Source organism: Oncorhynchus keta, chromosome 12 (assembly GCF_023373465.1).
Source record: "Oncorhynchus keta strain PuntledgeMale-10-30-2019 chromosome 12, Oket_V2, whole genome shotgun sequence".
In the NCBI taxonomy this organism is placed as follows: Eukaryota; Metazoa; Chordata; class Actinopteri; order Salmoniformes; family Salmonidae; genus Oncorhynchus; species Oncorhynchus keta.
In genome coordinates this window covers 19,320,697-19,336,299 of record NC_068432.1, presented here as the reverse complement: position 1 = coordinate 19,336,299, position 15,603 = coordinate 19,320,697, and the positions used below count along the sequence as shown (strand labels likewise).

Sequence of the window (15,603 nt, the reverse complement as noted above, 5' to 3'; positions counted from 1 at the left end):
CCCCACTGTACATACATACATAGTACCAGTCAAAAGTTTAGAAACACCTACTCATTCCAGGGTTTTTATTTAGTTTTCTATAAAATAATAGTGCAGACATCAGAACTATGAAATAACACATATGGAAAAAAGTGTTAAACAAATCAAAATATATTTTACATTTGAGATTCTTCAAAGTAGTCACCCTTTGCCTCAATGACAGCTTTGCACACTTGGCATTATCTCAACCAGCTTCATGAGGTAGTCACCTGGAATCCATTTCAATTAACAGGTGTGCCTGGTTAAAAGTTAATTTGTGGAATTTCTTTCCTTCTTAATGCTTTTGAGCCAATCAGTTGTTGTGACAAGGTAGGGGTGGGATACAGAAGATAGCCCTATTTGATAAAAGACCAAGTCCATATTATGGAAAGAACAGCTCAAATAAGCAAAGAGAAACGACAGTCCATCATTACTTTAAGACATGAAGGCCAGTCATTCTGGAAAATGTCAAGAACTTTGAACGTTTCTTCAAGTGCAGTCGCAAAAACCATCAAGCACTATGATGAAACTCCACAATCACCTGACCTCCACCCAATTGAGATGGTTTGGGATGAGTTGGACCGCAGAGTGAAAGAAAAGCAGCCAACAAGTGCTCAGCATATGTGGGAAGTCCTTCAAGACTGTTGGAAAAGCATTCCGGGTGAAGCTGGTTGAGAGAATGCCAAGAGTGCAAAGCTGTCATCAATGCAAAGGCTGGCTACTTTGAAGAATCTAAAATATTTTTAATTTGTTTAGCACTTTTTTTGTTACTTAATGATTCCATACGTGTTTTTTCATAGTTTTGTCTTCACTATTATTCTACAATGTAGAAAATAATCAAAATAAAGAAAAACCCTGGAATAAGTAGGTGTGTGCAAACTTTTGACTGATACTGTTGATTGTGCCCAACAAAGCTTAGGTAACCTGTCTAAATGACTACCGCCCCATAGCTCTCACGTCAGTAGCCATAAAGTGCTTTGAAAGGCTGGTCATGGCTCACATCAACACCATCATCAAGGTAACCCTAGACCCACTCCAATTCGCATATCGCCCAAAAAGATCCACAGATGACGCAATCTCAATCGCACTCCACACTGCTCGTTCCCACCTGGACAAAAGGAACACCTATGTGAGAATGTTGTTAATTGACTACAGCTCAGCGTTCAACACCATAGTGCCCACAAAGCTCATCACTAAGCTAAGGACCCTGGGACTAAACACCTCCATCTGCAACTGGATCCTGGACTTCCTGACAGGCCTCCCCCAGGTGGTAAGGGTAGGCAGCTACACATCTGCCACGCTGATCCTCAACACGGGGGCCCCTCAGGGGTGCGTGCTTAGTCCCCTCCTGTACTCCCACAACTGAGTGGTCAAGCAGGACTCCAACACCATCATTAAGTTTGCTGATGACACAACAGTGAGATAACGATGAGACAGCCTATAGGGAGGAGGTCAGAGACCTGGCAGTCCGGTGGCAAGACAACAACCTATCCCTCAACATGAGCAAGACAAAGGAGCTGATCATGGACTACAGGAAAATGAGGGCCGAATATCGACAGGGCTGTAGTGGAGTGGGTTGAGAGTTTCAAGTTCCTTGTTGTCTACCTGAACAACAAACTATCATGGTCCAAACACATCAAGACACTTGTGAAGAGGGCACCACAACACTTTTTCCTCCTCATGAGACTGAAAAGATTTGTCAGGTGCTCAAACAGTTCTACAGCTGCACCATCGAGAGCATCCTGACCAGTTGCATCACTGTCTGGTATGGCAACTGTTCGGCATTCGACCGGAAGGTGCTACAGATGATAGTGTGTACGGCCCAGTACATCTCTGGGGCCAAGCTTCCTGCCATCCAGGACCTATATATATGTCAGAGGAAGGCTCAAAAAAGTGTCAAAGACTCCAGTCACCCAAGTCATAGACTGTTCTCTCTGCTACTGCATGGCCAGCAGTACCAAGTCTAGGTCAAAAAGGCCACCTTAACAACTTCTACCCCCAAGCCATAAGACTGCTGAACAATTTATAAAATGGCCACCCGGACCATTTACATTGACACCCCTCTCCCCTTTGTGTTTACACTGCTGGTACTCGCTGTTTATCTAGGCATAGTCACTTTACCCCTGCCTACATGTACAAATGACCTCGCCTGACCTGTACCCCCGCACATTGACTCGGAACCGGTACACCCTGTATGTAATCTCGTTATTGTTATTTTATTGTGTTACTTATTTTTTACTTCAGTTTATTTTGTAAATATTTTCTTAACTTTATTTATTTAACGGCATTGTTGGTTAAGGGCTTGTAAAGTAAGCATGTCATAGTACAGTCTACACTTGTTGTATTTGGTGCATGTGACAAATAACATTTGATTTGGTTTAGATACTAGTAGCTAGCTAACGTTATACCAAATACAGAGCTCTAAGTGAACAGCAAAATGTTACGTTAGCTAAAATACCTACCGTCATCTCTGCCAAAGAACACGCACTGAAAGTCTGAAACACAACGGCCAAAGCAGACCCAAAAATTGCATTGATTGGCAACAAATTATCCCAATTGTCAATGCTTCTTCTTCTATGGTATAATGGAGTTCGCAACAATTTCATGTGCATTTCACCACCAACTGTACAGGTGAATAATAAGAATCCCAAAAAACGAAATAATGTGGGTCAAATAAATCAAATATCATACAAACTATTTTAAAAAATGTATTAACTAAACAAAATCAACCTGCTTTTCAAATCAAATCAAATGTATTTATATCGCCCTTCGTACATCAGCTGATATCTCAAAGTGCTGTACAGAAACCCAGCCTAAAACCCCAAACAGCAAGCAATGCAGGTGTAGAAGCACGGTGGCTAGGAAAAACTCCCTAGAAAGGCCAAAACCTAGGAAGAAACCTAGAGAGGAACCAGGCTATGTGGGGTGGCCAGTCCTCTTCTGGCTGTGCCGGGTGGAGATTATAACAGAACATGGCCAAGATGTTCAAATGTTCATAAATGACCAGCATGGTCGAATAATAACAAGGCAGAACAGTTGAAACTGGAGCAGCAGCATGGCCAGGTGGACTGGGGACAGCAAGGAGTCATCATGTCAGGTAGTCCTGGGGCACGGTCCTAGGGCTCAGGTCCTCCGAGAGAGAGAAAGAAAGAAAGAGAGAATTAGAGAGAGCATATGTGGGGTGGCCCGTCCTCTTCTGGCTGGGCCGGGTGGAGATTATAACAGAACATGGCCAAGATGTTCAAATGTTCATAAATGACCAGCATGGTCGAATAATAGTAAGGCAGAACAGTTGAAACTGGAGCAGCAGCATGGCCAGGTGGACTGGGGACAGCAAGGAGTCATCATGTCAGGTAGTCCTGGGGCATGGTCCTAGGGCTCAGGTCCTCTGAGAGAGAGAAAGAAAGGAGAGAATTAGAGAACGCACACTTAGATTCACACAGGACACCGAATTAGGACAGGAGGGGTACTCCAGATATAACAAACTGACCCTAGCCCCCCGACACAAACTACTGCAGCATAAATACTGGAGGCTGAGACAGGAGGGGACAGGAGACACTGTGGCCCCATCCGAGGACACCCCCGGACAGGGCCAAACAGGAAGGATGTAACCCCACCCACTTTGCCAAAGCACAGCCCCCACACACTTTTCTGTAAAAATTAATTCATACATTCTAATCAGGTCCATTCACAGGCTCAAAATGACTCCTGTGAGGGCAGGACATTTCCTAGCGACAATAGTCCTTGCAGTGCTTCATAGAGACCCAAAAACTTCTCGGCTGCAAATATAGTGATCTCCAGCTTCATAGACCCTTGTGCTGTACAATTAATCACTGTGGCTATAAATGCCACAAAATCCACTTTCTTCACAATGAGTGTATCCAGATCACTCGATTGACTTAAAACATTAGGAACTGGTTGCAATGCATCAACTGCCATATCTTCAACACTATTGCCTCTTGCCACTTCAACTCTCTTCATCGTCTCCACATAGGTGATCTGCTGCACAGCCCTGAACCTTGACACCTCTACCTCCTTCACCCTAATAGGGCACTCAAGGAAGTCCGGACAGAATGACAGATTCTTCAATATTATACTTCTCCCGCCTGAATTTATGACACATGACAATATCCTTTACAATTCCCACACTGTAATGGTTAGTACACAAATGCTCTCACATATCCAAGCTTCACATAGAGTCTCCTCAAACAACAATATCGATAGGCTTTTCTCCTTCCTTCCATTTATCATGCGGGTCAGGCAATGTGCACTGACCACTCCTGTGATTTTGTGACTATGGTACTTGTCATCTATATCCAACGAGACTCCAGCTATAACTCATTTGGCAGGTGCCCTGCTCCGAAGAGCAATATGTTACTTCTGATGTGGACAATTTTGCCAGATCTAGTGCATGCTTCTTCTGTTCTCCATTAACACAATTAACCAAAATAAGGCTGCTTCTAGTCACCTTGATTCAATCCACTGCTTTCTTCACAGTCCTCGATATTACAAATGGATTTTCCAAATAAATCTCCTTGTCCAAAAAACACAGTCCAATAAGAAAAGCATTATTGGACAGGTCCTTGTCTTCTACTGCAACTTTTGCTCGTTTTGTTCCATTCTTTGATTCCACTATTTTCCATTAATTGTCACACACTTTACTTGCCGCACTTTCAGATTCAAGCACAGTAGCTATTTCCTCTCTTTCCACCCAACTGTCACTGATCTTGATTGTCCCATTTCTCCCCATCCTCCCACTTCTCTCGACACGCCCATTATGAGTCACTCCAGCCCGGCAGCTACCTAAGATTCAGCGCGAGGGTTGATAGGGTAAAAATAACGCGATTTAGACTGCTGGCTCTGACTCTTGACGCGTTGACGTACCAGTCGGAAGAAGGAAACATGGACATTTCCGACTTGCTAACTGGTTATAGTTATACACGTGACGCACACGTGACGCGTTCAACGAATCAGCAAGTCAGACATTTCCGAGTTTCCTAGTTCCGACTAGCATATGAACTCGCCAAATTCTCTTAATTTGGGGGGCGGACATAGCGGGTCGGAGTATTGATCACATGACCTGTATGAGGAAATATCGCAGCTGAAGAGGAGAAAGGTGGATTGTCTTTGCTTTACATTTTGATCGATATCCGCCAAATCGTCGAAAATGAGTGCTAGTTTGGACATCAGACTGAAAAGAGCAAATAAAGTATATCATGAGGGGGTAAGGATCAATTTGCCTGAAATGTACATAGTAAGATACAGTATAACTATCGATGCTACCAAACTGTAAGAAGCGATGACATTGTGTCACGCTTGTTTGGGTATAAAGCAGCTCACGTACTCAGCAGAAGTCATTCCAAATGGTATAGCTTGAACAAGTGCATCAGTGACAGGTGATACGGTGAAGTGTTCAATAAGTACTTAACCACCCGTATTTTAACCTCTTCTACCCTCGACGTGTTCCGTTACTAACTCGTGTTGACCATTGTTTTACTCCAATTGTATCATTAATTTCACCATACAGTGGCTAGATTAACCTTGAGTTAAATTGCTCTGGCAACTTGGCAAGTCGTGTGCATGACAATTGTTTTGCTTACTACAGAGCAACCTTTTATGTGTTTGTGGTGAAGAGATGATAATGATTATTTTGACTGATCAGCAGTTATCAATTTCTTCAATGTGTAAGGTTTCTACTGCCCTCTAGTGAATGTCCTGCGTTGTCGAACATGAGTTTTTTTTTTAAATTTATTTTAGCTTTTATTTAACCAGGTAGGCCAGTTGAGAACAAGTTCTCATTTACAACAGCGACCTGGCCAAGATAAAGCAAAGCTGTGTGACACAAACAATAACAGAGTTACACATGGAATAAACAAATGTACAGTCAATAACACAATAGAAAAGTCTATATAGAGTGTGTACAAATGAAGTAAGATTAGGAAGGTAAGGCAATAAATAGGCCGTAGTGGTGAAATCATTTCAATTTAGCAAATAAACACAAGTGATGGATGTGCAGAAGATGAATGTGCAAGTAGAGATAATGGGGTGCAAAGGAGCTAGAAAATAACAATATGGGGATGAGGTAATTGGATGGGCTACTTACAGATGGGCTATGTACAGGCGCAATGATCTGTAAACTGCTCTGACAGCTGATGCTTAAAGTTAGTGAGGGAGAAATGAGTCTCCAGCTTCAGTGAGTTTTGCAATTCATTCCAGTCAATGGCAGCAGTGAACTGGAATGAAAGGCGGCCAAAGGAGGAATTGGCTTTATTTTTTATTTATTTCACCTTTATTTAACCAGGTAGGCTAGTTGAGAACAAGTTCTCATTTACAACTGCGACCTGGCCAAGATAAAGCACAGCAGATTGACACACAACAACACAGAGTTACACATGGAAACACAGTCAATACAGTAGAAAAAAAGTCTATATGCAGTGTGTGCAAATGAGGTAAGACAAGGGAGGACGGGCAGGTGCGGGCAGCGATCGGTTGAAGATCATGCATTTAGTTTTACTTGTGTTTAAGAGCAGTTGGGAGGCCACAGAAGGAGAGTTGTATGGCATTGGAGCTCATCTGGAGGTCAGTTAACACAGTGCCTGAAGTATACAGAATGGTGTTGTCTGCGTAGAGGTGGATCAGAGAATCACAAGACTGAGCGACTTAATTGATGTATACAGAGAATAGATTTGGCCCGAGAATTGAACCCTGTGGCACCCCAATAGAGACTGCCAGATGTCCGGACAACAGGCCCTCCGATTTGACACACTGAACTCTGTCTGAGAAGTAGTTGGTGAACCAGGCAAGGCAGTCATTTGAGAAGCCAAGGCTGTTGAGTCTGCCGATAAGAATGTGGTGATTGACAGAGTCGAAAGCCTTGGCCAGGTCGATGAATACGGCTGCACAGTATTGTCTTTTATCAATGACTGTTATGATATCATTAAGGACCTTGAGCGTAGCTGAGGTGCACCCATGACCAGCTCGGAAACCAGATTGCATAGCGGAGAAGGTACGGTGGGATTCGAAATGGTGGTGATCTGTTAACTTGGCTTTCAAATACCTTAGAAAGGCAGTGTAGAATAGATATAGGTCTGTAACAGTTTGGGTCTAGTGTCTCCCCCTTTGAAGAGGGGGATGATCATGGCAGCTTTCCAATCTTTGGGAATCTCAGACGTTAGGAAAGAGAGGTTGAACAGGCTAGTAATGGGGGTTGCAACAATTGTGCCGGATAATGTTTTTAGAAAGAAAGTGTCCAGATTGTCCAGCTTATTTGTAGGGGTCCAGATTTTTCAGCTCTTTCAGAACATCAGCTCTGGATTTGGATGAAGGAGAAATGGGGGAGGCTTTGGCAAGTTGCTGTAGGGGGTGCAGAGCTGTTGACCGGGGTAGGGGTAGCCAGGTGGAAAGCATGGCCAGCTGTAGAAAAATGCTTATTGAAATTCTCAATTATCGTAGATTTATCGGTGGTGACAGTGTTTTCTAGCCACGGTGCAGTGGGCAGCTGGGAGGAGGTGCTCTTATTCTCCATGGACTTTACACTGTCCCAGAACTTTTGGATTTTGTGCTAAAGGATGCAAATTTCTGTTTGAAAAAGCTAGCCTTTGCTTTCCTAACTGCCTGTGTATATTGGTTCCTAACTTCCCTGAAAAGTTGCATGTCGCGCATGATGACATACAAGTAACTGCCAAAATAAAGGAAACACTTGAGTAAAAGAGGGAAAGAAAGTATATTGAAAGCAGGTGCTTCCAAACAGTTGTGGTACCTAAGTTAATTACGCAATTAACATCTCATCAGCGTGTGTCAGTTGTCAGATCTCAACCCAATTGAACACTTATGGGAGATTCTGGAGCGAAGCCAGAGACAGTGTTTTCCACCACCATCAACAAAACACCATGGAATGTCTTGTGGAAGAATGGTATTGCATCCCTCCAATAGAGTTCCAGACACTTGTAAAAAAAAAATGCCAACTTGCACTGAAGTGGTTCTGGCGGCTTAAGACACTTTGCTGGTGTTTCCTTTATTTTGTCAGTTATGTGTATCTTTTCACCAAACCCTCTGGTCATAGTACCGCTTTATGAACATCCTAAACACCAAGAGTGATACTTTTTGCATTTCATATTGGTAATATAATTTCTGGTTTATTATGTCAGGAGGTCCTTGCCGGTGTTGTGGCGATAGTTAGTAAGGAGGCGGTCCAGCACCAGGGCATCACTCTCACCATGGAGGGAATTGTCAACCTACAGCTTAGCTCCAAGAGTGTGGGAGTCTTTGAGGCCTTCTACAACTCTGTTAAGGTGAGAGTCCAACGGTATTCCCAAGCCCAAGGATCACCACACATTGAACTGCCTCTTTCACATGATTAGATTATGTTGTTGTTGTCATGGACTGTTTAGTGCCAACATGGAGCATAGATACCTTACCTAATTCTGTATATCAATGGCTCTGATGTCACAGATTGATCTCTCCCCTCTTTCTGTAACAGCCCATTCAACTTATCACGAGCAACATTGAAGTGGTAAAGCAAGGCAAGGTGCCTGGAGGCAAGACAGAGATTCCCTTTGAGTTCCCCCTGCACACAAAGGGCAACAAAGTGCTGTATGAGACCTACCATGGCGTTTTCGTCAACATTCAGGTAATGACCACAGAACTGGGGCCTGCCCTGCACTTTGCAAATGGCTGTCTTCTGTGTTTTCAGACTACGACCTAGATTCTTCTCCATGTCAGTCAAGGACCAGCCAGGGAACCATACTATACCTCACAAAGCAGATATTTCAGTGTCCAGAATTGATTGTGTATGCATTTTGTCTGCCATCTTTGGGTCAGACCTGCTTCAGCTGACGCAGTGCCCATGCTATTTCTAATGACAATTTACAAGATCCCTTTTATTGTCATGTCATCTGGAGAAATACAAAAACAACTGATTGTAAACCTCTCTGACGCTAATGAGGTGTAATTGTAGAGACAGAGAGGCACAGATTGACATTCCCTGTGTTCCAGTCGTTTGTTGTCTCAAGGAAACTGCAACAAAAAAATACAAGGAAAACTAAATGTTTGCTTTAAAAAATCATGTTTTCATCACTGCAGATGTATAGGCCTAAGCAATGAAATAATGTTATTAGCAGATGCTGAAAGGTCAAGTTCCAGCAATCTTACATTTTGCTGGAGTAAAAATAAGGCATTCTGTAGTTGCTGAGGCATTTTTACTCTCAAACTTGAGTTTTTTTTGTCCCCTGAATCAGTCAAGCTTCAGAAAGGATCTAGATGTGTTCTGTTGTCTGCAAAATCAATGAGGTGTAGACCAACATTTCAATAGTGTAACGCTTGAGCATTAAACCTTTGGAGAAAAATTCTCTAATAGGCTTTGTTTTTGTCCAATAACAATGTTTACCCTTGAAAAGCTATGTCTTCTGAAACAGTACGATCTAGTAGATTAGGTATTTTTATTGCTTTCCAGAATAAGCGAGGCATTCGAAGGACAGAGGGGAGGCTCTGTACTGCATCTAATATTAGACCTAAACTTCAGATAGTACTGATGAGGAACCTCATGGGGGGGGGTGACTTATCAGTCTCAATTCTACCACTGGAAAAGGTATCCAGCTTTATTTTAAGGCAGGCTTTTAACAATCATATATGCCTGTTTCTCCTGACAATATCATGTGTGGAAAAATTATTTGTATCCACGAAAGCCTTGTTACTAATGTTAATCATTTGTATGGTGTTTATTTTCTCAGTACACCCTCCGTTGTGACATGAAGCGCTCCTTGTTGGCCAAAGACCTGAGCAAGACCTGTGAATTCATGGTGCACTGTCTGGTGAGATCAACCATCATCCTGACTCAGACCAATATCTAATCTTTTCTGAGAATACCATACAAAAACACCACCATAACATGATCTGACGTTGCTTGATTTTAAGTTTCATGTAGCTACAGTAAGAAACAGGCCTGTAGTTTCTCATAATTTTCTTCAATATAGATGAAGTTACAAGTGAAGTGATGTTGTAATGTATACTTGCACAATGACATCATACATGATTACTAGGGGACTGTTCCTTCTCTTCCATTTGCTCATGGTTAGACTGTCCATTTTCTCTTCTCTCAGCCACAGAAAGCCAAGCTGCAACCCACCCCGGTAGACTTCACCATCACGCCAGAGACCCTGCAGAATGTCCGCGAGGTACAGCAGACCTGTTGGGAATATGACCAAACACCTACAAAATGTTAAATTACATTTAATCTACACTACATGACCAAAAGTATGTGGACACCTACTTGTCGACCATCTCATTCCAAAATCCTGGGCATTAATATGGAGTTGGTCCCCTTTGCTGCTATAACAGCCTCCACTCTTCAAGGAAGGCTTTCCACTCGATGTTGGAACATTGCTGCGGGGACTTGCTTCCTTTCAGCCACGAGCATTGGTGAGGCCGGCACTGATGTTGGCCGGTTAGGCCTGGCTCACAATTCCAATTCATCCCAAAGGTGTTCGATGGGGTTGAGTTCAGGTCTCTGTGCAGGCCAGTCAAGTTCTTCCACACTGATCTCAACAAACCATTTCTGTATGAACCTTGCTTTGTTCATGGGGGCATTGTCATGCTGATACAGGAAAGGGCCTTCCCCAAACTGTTGCCAGAAAGTTGGAAGCACAGAATCATCTAGAATGTCATTGTTTGCTGTTGAGTTACGATTTCCCTTCACTGGAATTAAGGGGCCTAGCCTGAAAACAGCCCCAGACCATTATTCCTCCTCCACCAAACCTTACAGTTGGCATTATGCATTCGGGCAGGTAGCGTTCTCGTAGCATTTGCCGAACCCAGATTCGTCTGTCGGACTGCCAGATGGGAATGCGTGATTCATCACTCCAGAGAATGCGCTTCTACTGCCAATGGAAGAGAGCTTTACATCACTCCAGCTGACACTTGGCATTGTGCATGATGATCTTAGGCTTGTGTGCGGCTGCTTGGCCATGGAAACCCATTTCATGAAGCTGCCTACAAACAGTTATTGTGCTGACGTTGCTTCCAGAAGTTTGGAACACGCTAGTAGTGAGTGTTGCAACCAAGGACATATTTTTACATGCTTCAGTACTCAGCAGTCCCGTTCTGTGAGCTTGTGGCCTACCACTTCGCGGCTGAGCCGTTGTTGCTGCTAGACATTTCCACGTCACAAAAACAACACTTACAGTTGACCAGGGCAGGTCTAGCAGGGCAGAAATTTGACGAACTGACTTGTTGGAAAGATGGCATCCTATGAAGGTGCCATGTTGAAAGTCACTGAGCACTTCAGTAAGGCCATTCTACGGCTAATGTTTGTCTGTGGAGATTGCATGGCTGTGTGCTCGATTTTATACACCTGTCAGCAACAGGTATGGCTGAAATAACTGAATCCACTCATTTGAAGGGGCGTCCACATACTTTTACACTCAATTAGTATTGGGTAGCATTTTTAAATTGTTTAACTTGAGTCAAATGTTTCGGGTAGCCTTCCACAAGCTTCCCACAATAAGTTGGGTGAATTTTGTCCCATTCCTCCTGACAGAGCTGGTTTAACTGAGTCAGGTTTGTAGGCCTCCTTGCTCGCACACTCTTTTTCAGTTCTGCCCACAAATTATCTGTAGGACTGAGGTCAGGGCTTTGTGATGGCCACTCCAATACCATGACTTTGTTGTCCTTAAGCCATTTTTCCACAACTTTGGAAGTATGCTTGGGGTCATTGTCCATTTGGAAGACCCATTTGCGACCAAGCTTTAACTTCTTGACTGATGTTTCTTCAATATATCCACATAATTGTCCTGCCTCATGACGCCATCATTTTTATGAAGAGCACCAGTCCCTCCTGCAGCAAAGCACCCCCACAACATGATGCTGCCACCCCCGTGCTTCACGTTTGGGATGGTGTTCTTCGGCTTGCCAGCATCCCCTTTTTCCCTCCAAACATGACGATGGTCATTATGGCCAAACAGTTCTATTTTTGTTTCATCAGACCAGAGGAAATTTCTCCAAAAAGCATGATCTTTGTCCCTACGTGCGGTTGCAAACCGTAGTCTGGCTTTTTTTATGGCGGTTTTGAAGCAGTGGCTTCTTCCTTGCTGAGCAGCCTTTCAGGTTATTTCGATACAGGACTTTACTGTGGATATAGATACTTTTGTACCCGTTTCCTCCAGCATCTTCACAAGGTCCTTTGCTGTTGTTCTGGGATTGATTTGCACTTTTCGCAGCACAGTACGTTCATCTCTAGGAGACTGAACGCGTCTCCTTCCTGAGCGGTATGATGGCTGCGTGGTCCCATGGTGTTTATACTTGCGTACTATTGTTTGTACAGATGAATGTGGTACCTTCAGGCATTTGGAAATTGCTCCCAAGGATGAACCAGACTTGTGGAGGTCTACAATGTTTTTTCTGAGGTCTTGGCTGATTTCTTTTGATTTTCCCATGATGTCAAGCAAAGAGGCACTGAGTTTGTAGGTAGGCCATCCACAGGTACACCTCCAATAGGCTAATTGACATAATGAGTCAATCAGAAGCTTCTCAAACCATGACATGATTTTCTAGAATGTTCTAAGCTGCTTCAAGGCACAGTCAACTTAGTGTATGTAAGCTTCTAACTCACTGGAATTGTGATACAGTGACTTAAGTGAGAATCTCTGTAAACAATTGTTGAAAAAATTACTTGTGTCATGCACGAAGTAATGTCCTGAACGACTTGCCAAAACCATAGTGTGTTAACAAGAAATTTGTGGAGTGGTTGGAAAAATAGTTTTAATGACTCTAACCTAAGTGTATGTAAACGTATGACTTCAACTGTATAGTGTACCTTTTGGCATTCTAGATGTTGGTTTCCTGGGTCTTAATCGGTCTACTCCATCATTGATCAAAATTATTTGAGGGAAACCAGCAGACACCGTAGCGGGAATGTTCAGACCGTTAACATCATCCCATCTTTGTATTACTCACCATCTCCCTCAGAGGAGTTTGCTGCCCAAGTTCCTGATCCGGGGCCACCTGGATGCCACCAACTGTGTGATCACTAAGCCCCTGACTGGAGAATTGGTGGTGGAGAGCTCTGATGTGGCCATCAAGAGCATCGAGCTACAGCTGGTCCGCGTAGAGACCTGCGGTGAGTCTGGCGTTACTTACTGTAGCCCATCTACAATGAACAAAAATATAAACGCAACATGCAGCAATTAAATATTTTACTAAGTTGCAGTTCATATAAGGATATCATACAATTGAAATAAATTCATTAGGCCCTAATCTACAGATATACATCTATTGGTCACATACCTTTTTAAAAGAAAAGTAGGGCCGTGGATCAGAAAACAAGTCAGTATCTGGTGTGACCACCATTTGCCTCATGCAGCGCGATACAGCTCCTTCGCATAGGGATGATCAGGCTGTTAATTGTGGCCTGTGGAATGTTGTCCCACTACTCTTCGATGGCTGCGCGAACTTGCTGGATAATGGCGGGAACTGGAACATGCACGTCGATCCAGAGCATCCCAAACGTGCTCAATGGGTGACATGTCTGGTGACTATGCAGGCCATGGAAGAACAGGGACATTTTCAGCTTCCAGGAATTGTGTACAGATCCTTGCAACATGGATCTCGTCATGGTATCTCTGTGCGTTTAAATTGCCGTTGATAAAATACATTTGTGGGCATTGTCCGTAGCGTATGCCTGCCCATACCATAAACCCCCCCGCTTCACAATGGGGCACTCTGTTCACATCAGCAAACCGCTCGCCCACACCACACCATACGTCTGCCATTTTCCCAGTACAGCTGAAACCGGGATTCATCCGTGAAGAGCACACTTCTCCAGCGTGCCAGGGGCCAATGAAAGTGAGCATTTGCCCACTGCAGTCAGGTCAAGACCATGGTATGGGTGACAAGCACGCAGATGTGCTTCCCTGAAACATTTTCTGACAGTTTGTGCAGAAATTATTTGGTTGTGCAAACCCACAGTTTCATCAGCTGTCTGGGTGGCTGGTTTCAGACGATCCTGCAGGTGAAGAAGCTGGATATGGAGGTCTTTGACTGGTGTGATGACACATGGTCTTTGATTGTAAGGCCAGTTGAATGTATTGCCAAATAATCTATAATTACTTTAGAGGTGTCTCATGTTAGAGAAATTAACATTCAATTCTCTGGCAACAGGTGGACATTCCTGCAATCAGCATGCCAATTGCACACTCCCTCAACTTGAGACATCTGTGGCATTGTGTTATGTGAGACAACTGAACATTTTAGTGGCCTTTTATTGTCCCCAGCACAAGGTGCACTTGTGTAATGATCATGCTGTTTAATCATCTTCATATGACACCCCTGTCAGGTGGTTGGATTATCTTTGAAAATGAGAATTGCTCACTAACAGGGTTGTGTACACAATTTGAAAAGCTTTTTGTGCGTATGGAACATTTCTGGGATTTTTTATTTATTTCAGCTCATGAAACATGGAACCTACACTTTACATGTTGCGTTTTATATATTTTTGTTCAGTATATTTAGAGGGCAGGCCCTGGTAGAATACTGTAACAATGCTTCCTTCGAGGGTATCGTTCATCGGAACTATGTGATTGAATGAAAGGAAGATTCCAATTACTTTGCTTTCACCAATCCAGATTAGTGTCTAAACAGGGCCCTACCCACTCCTATAGAAGTTAATGGTGTGTTTTTCCATCTGCGCCAGGCTGTGCTGAGGGCTATGCCAGAGATGCCACAGAGATCCAGAACATCCAGATAGCAGAGGGAGATGTCTGCCACAGCCTCCCCATCCCCATCTACATGGTCTTCCCCAGGCTCTTTACCTGCCCTACCCTTGAGACCATCAACTTTAAAGTCGGTGAGTTCACCTGTAGTAAATAAGTCGAATAGTGCAACAGTTTGTGGTTTACCGATGGCTGACCAATGCGATTCTTTGTTCCTCTGTAGAGTTTGAGGTGAATGTGGTGATTGTCCTCCATGACGAACATCTGATCACTGAGAACTTTCCTCTGAAGCTGTGCCGAGCGTGAGAGCCCAGAGCTCCACTACAATGGAGGATGGTCGGAGGATGGTCAGGATAGTGCCGTTGACATGCCTGGACAAGAACGACCTGAAGTGACCAAGGACTCAAAGTCCAAAGAGAGCCAAGCCTACAAGTCCTGGCAGACAGCCATATCTGTTTGCTGGGCTTCCCTGCTCTGAATGACAGTCTATAAGTTAATAATGTTATATGGATGTATGTCTCCAGTTCAGAAAAAAAAGACTGAAAAAGCAGAGGATGTTCAAGATTGTGGGCTACCATTCAATATAATAGTGCAAATGTCAAAATGGATCAAGTAACATAATTGTGTATCAATTCATGATATCGTTGAAGCCACATTGTTGCATTTCAGAAGTCTTTTGGGGAAACATTGCCCATCATTAGTAGTAATATGGTCAATTTCTAACTGAATGTTGGCACTGTCAAAATGTAGCCCAAAGAACATTCTAAATGGAGGCATTTCAAACTAACAAGGAATTCAAAATCAACCATGTTATTAAATGCTATTTAACATTCCAGTTATGTTATAATTGTAAATTGTGTGAATTGGCTTAACACCAAAGAGC

The 15,603-nt window shown here is 43.4% G+C and overlaps 1 protein-coding gene and 1 long non-coding RNA gene across 2 annotated transcripts; one reads left to right on the top strand and one right to left on the bottom strand.

The window, feature by feature from the left end:
- Positions 1–2,275: 2,275 nt before the first annotated feature.
- LOC127906295 (uncharacterized) lies at positions 2,276–4,911 on the bottom strand. Its single transcript, XR_008060799.1, has 2 exons — positions 4,487–4,911; positions 2,276–3,406 (listed from the first exon to the last, which is right to left on the bottom strand). It is a non-coding gene; the product is annotated as an uncharacterized LOC127906295 (long non-coding RNA).
- Positions 4,912–5,050: 139 nt separating this feature from the next.
- On the top strand, positions 5,051–15,555 carry vps26c (VPS26 endosomal protein sorting factor C). Its single transcript, XM_035782079.2, has 8 exons — positions 5,051–5,242; positions 8,166–8,309; positions 8,498–8,647; positions 9,747–9,827; positions 10,116–10,190; positions 12,979–13,129; positions 14,702–14,854; positions 14,944–15,555. The coding sequence occupies exons 1-8, from the start codon at positions 5,186–5,188 to the stop codon at positions 15,024–15,026; spliced, it is 894 nt and encodes a 297-aa protein (XP_035637972.1). The 5' UTR covers positions 5,051–5,185; the 3' UTR covers positions 15,027–15,555.
- The last annotated feature ends 48 nt before the right edge of the window (positions 15,556–15,603 follow it).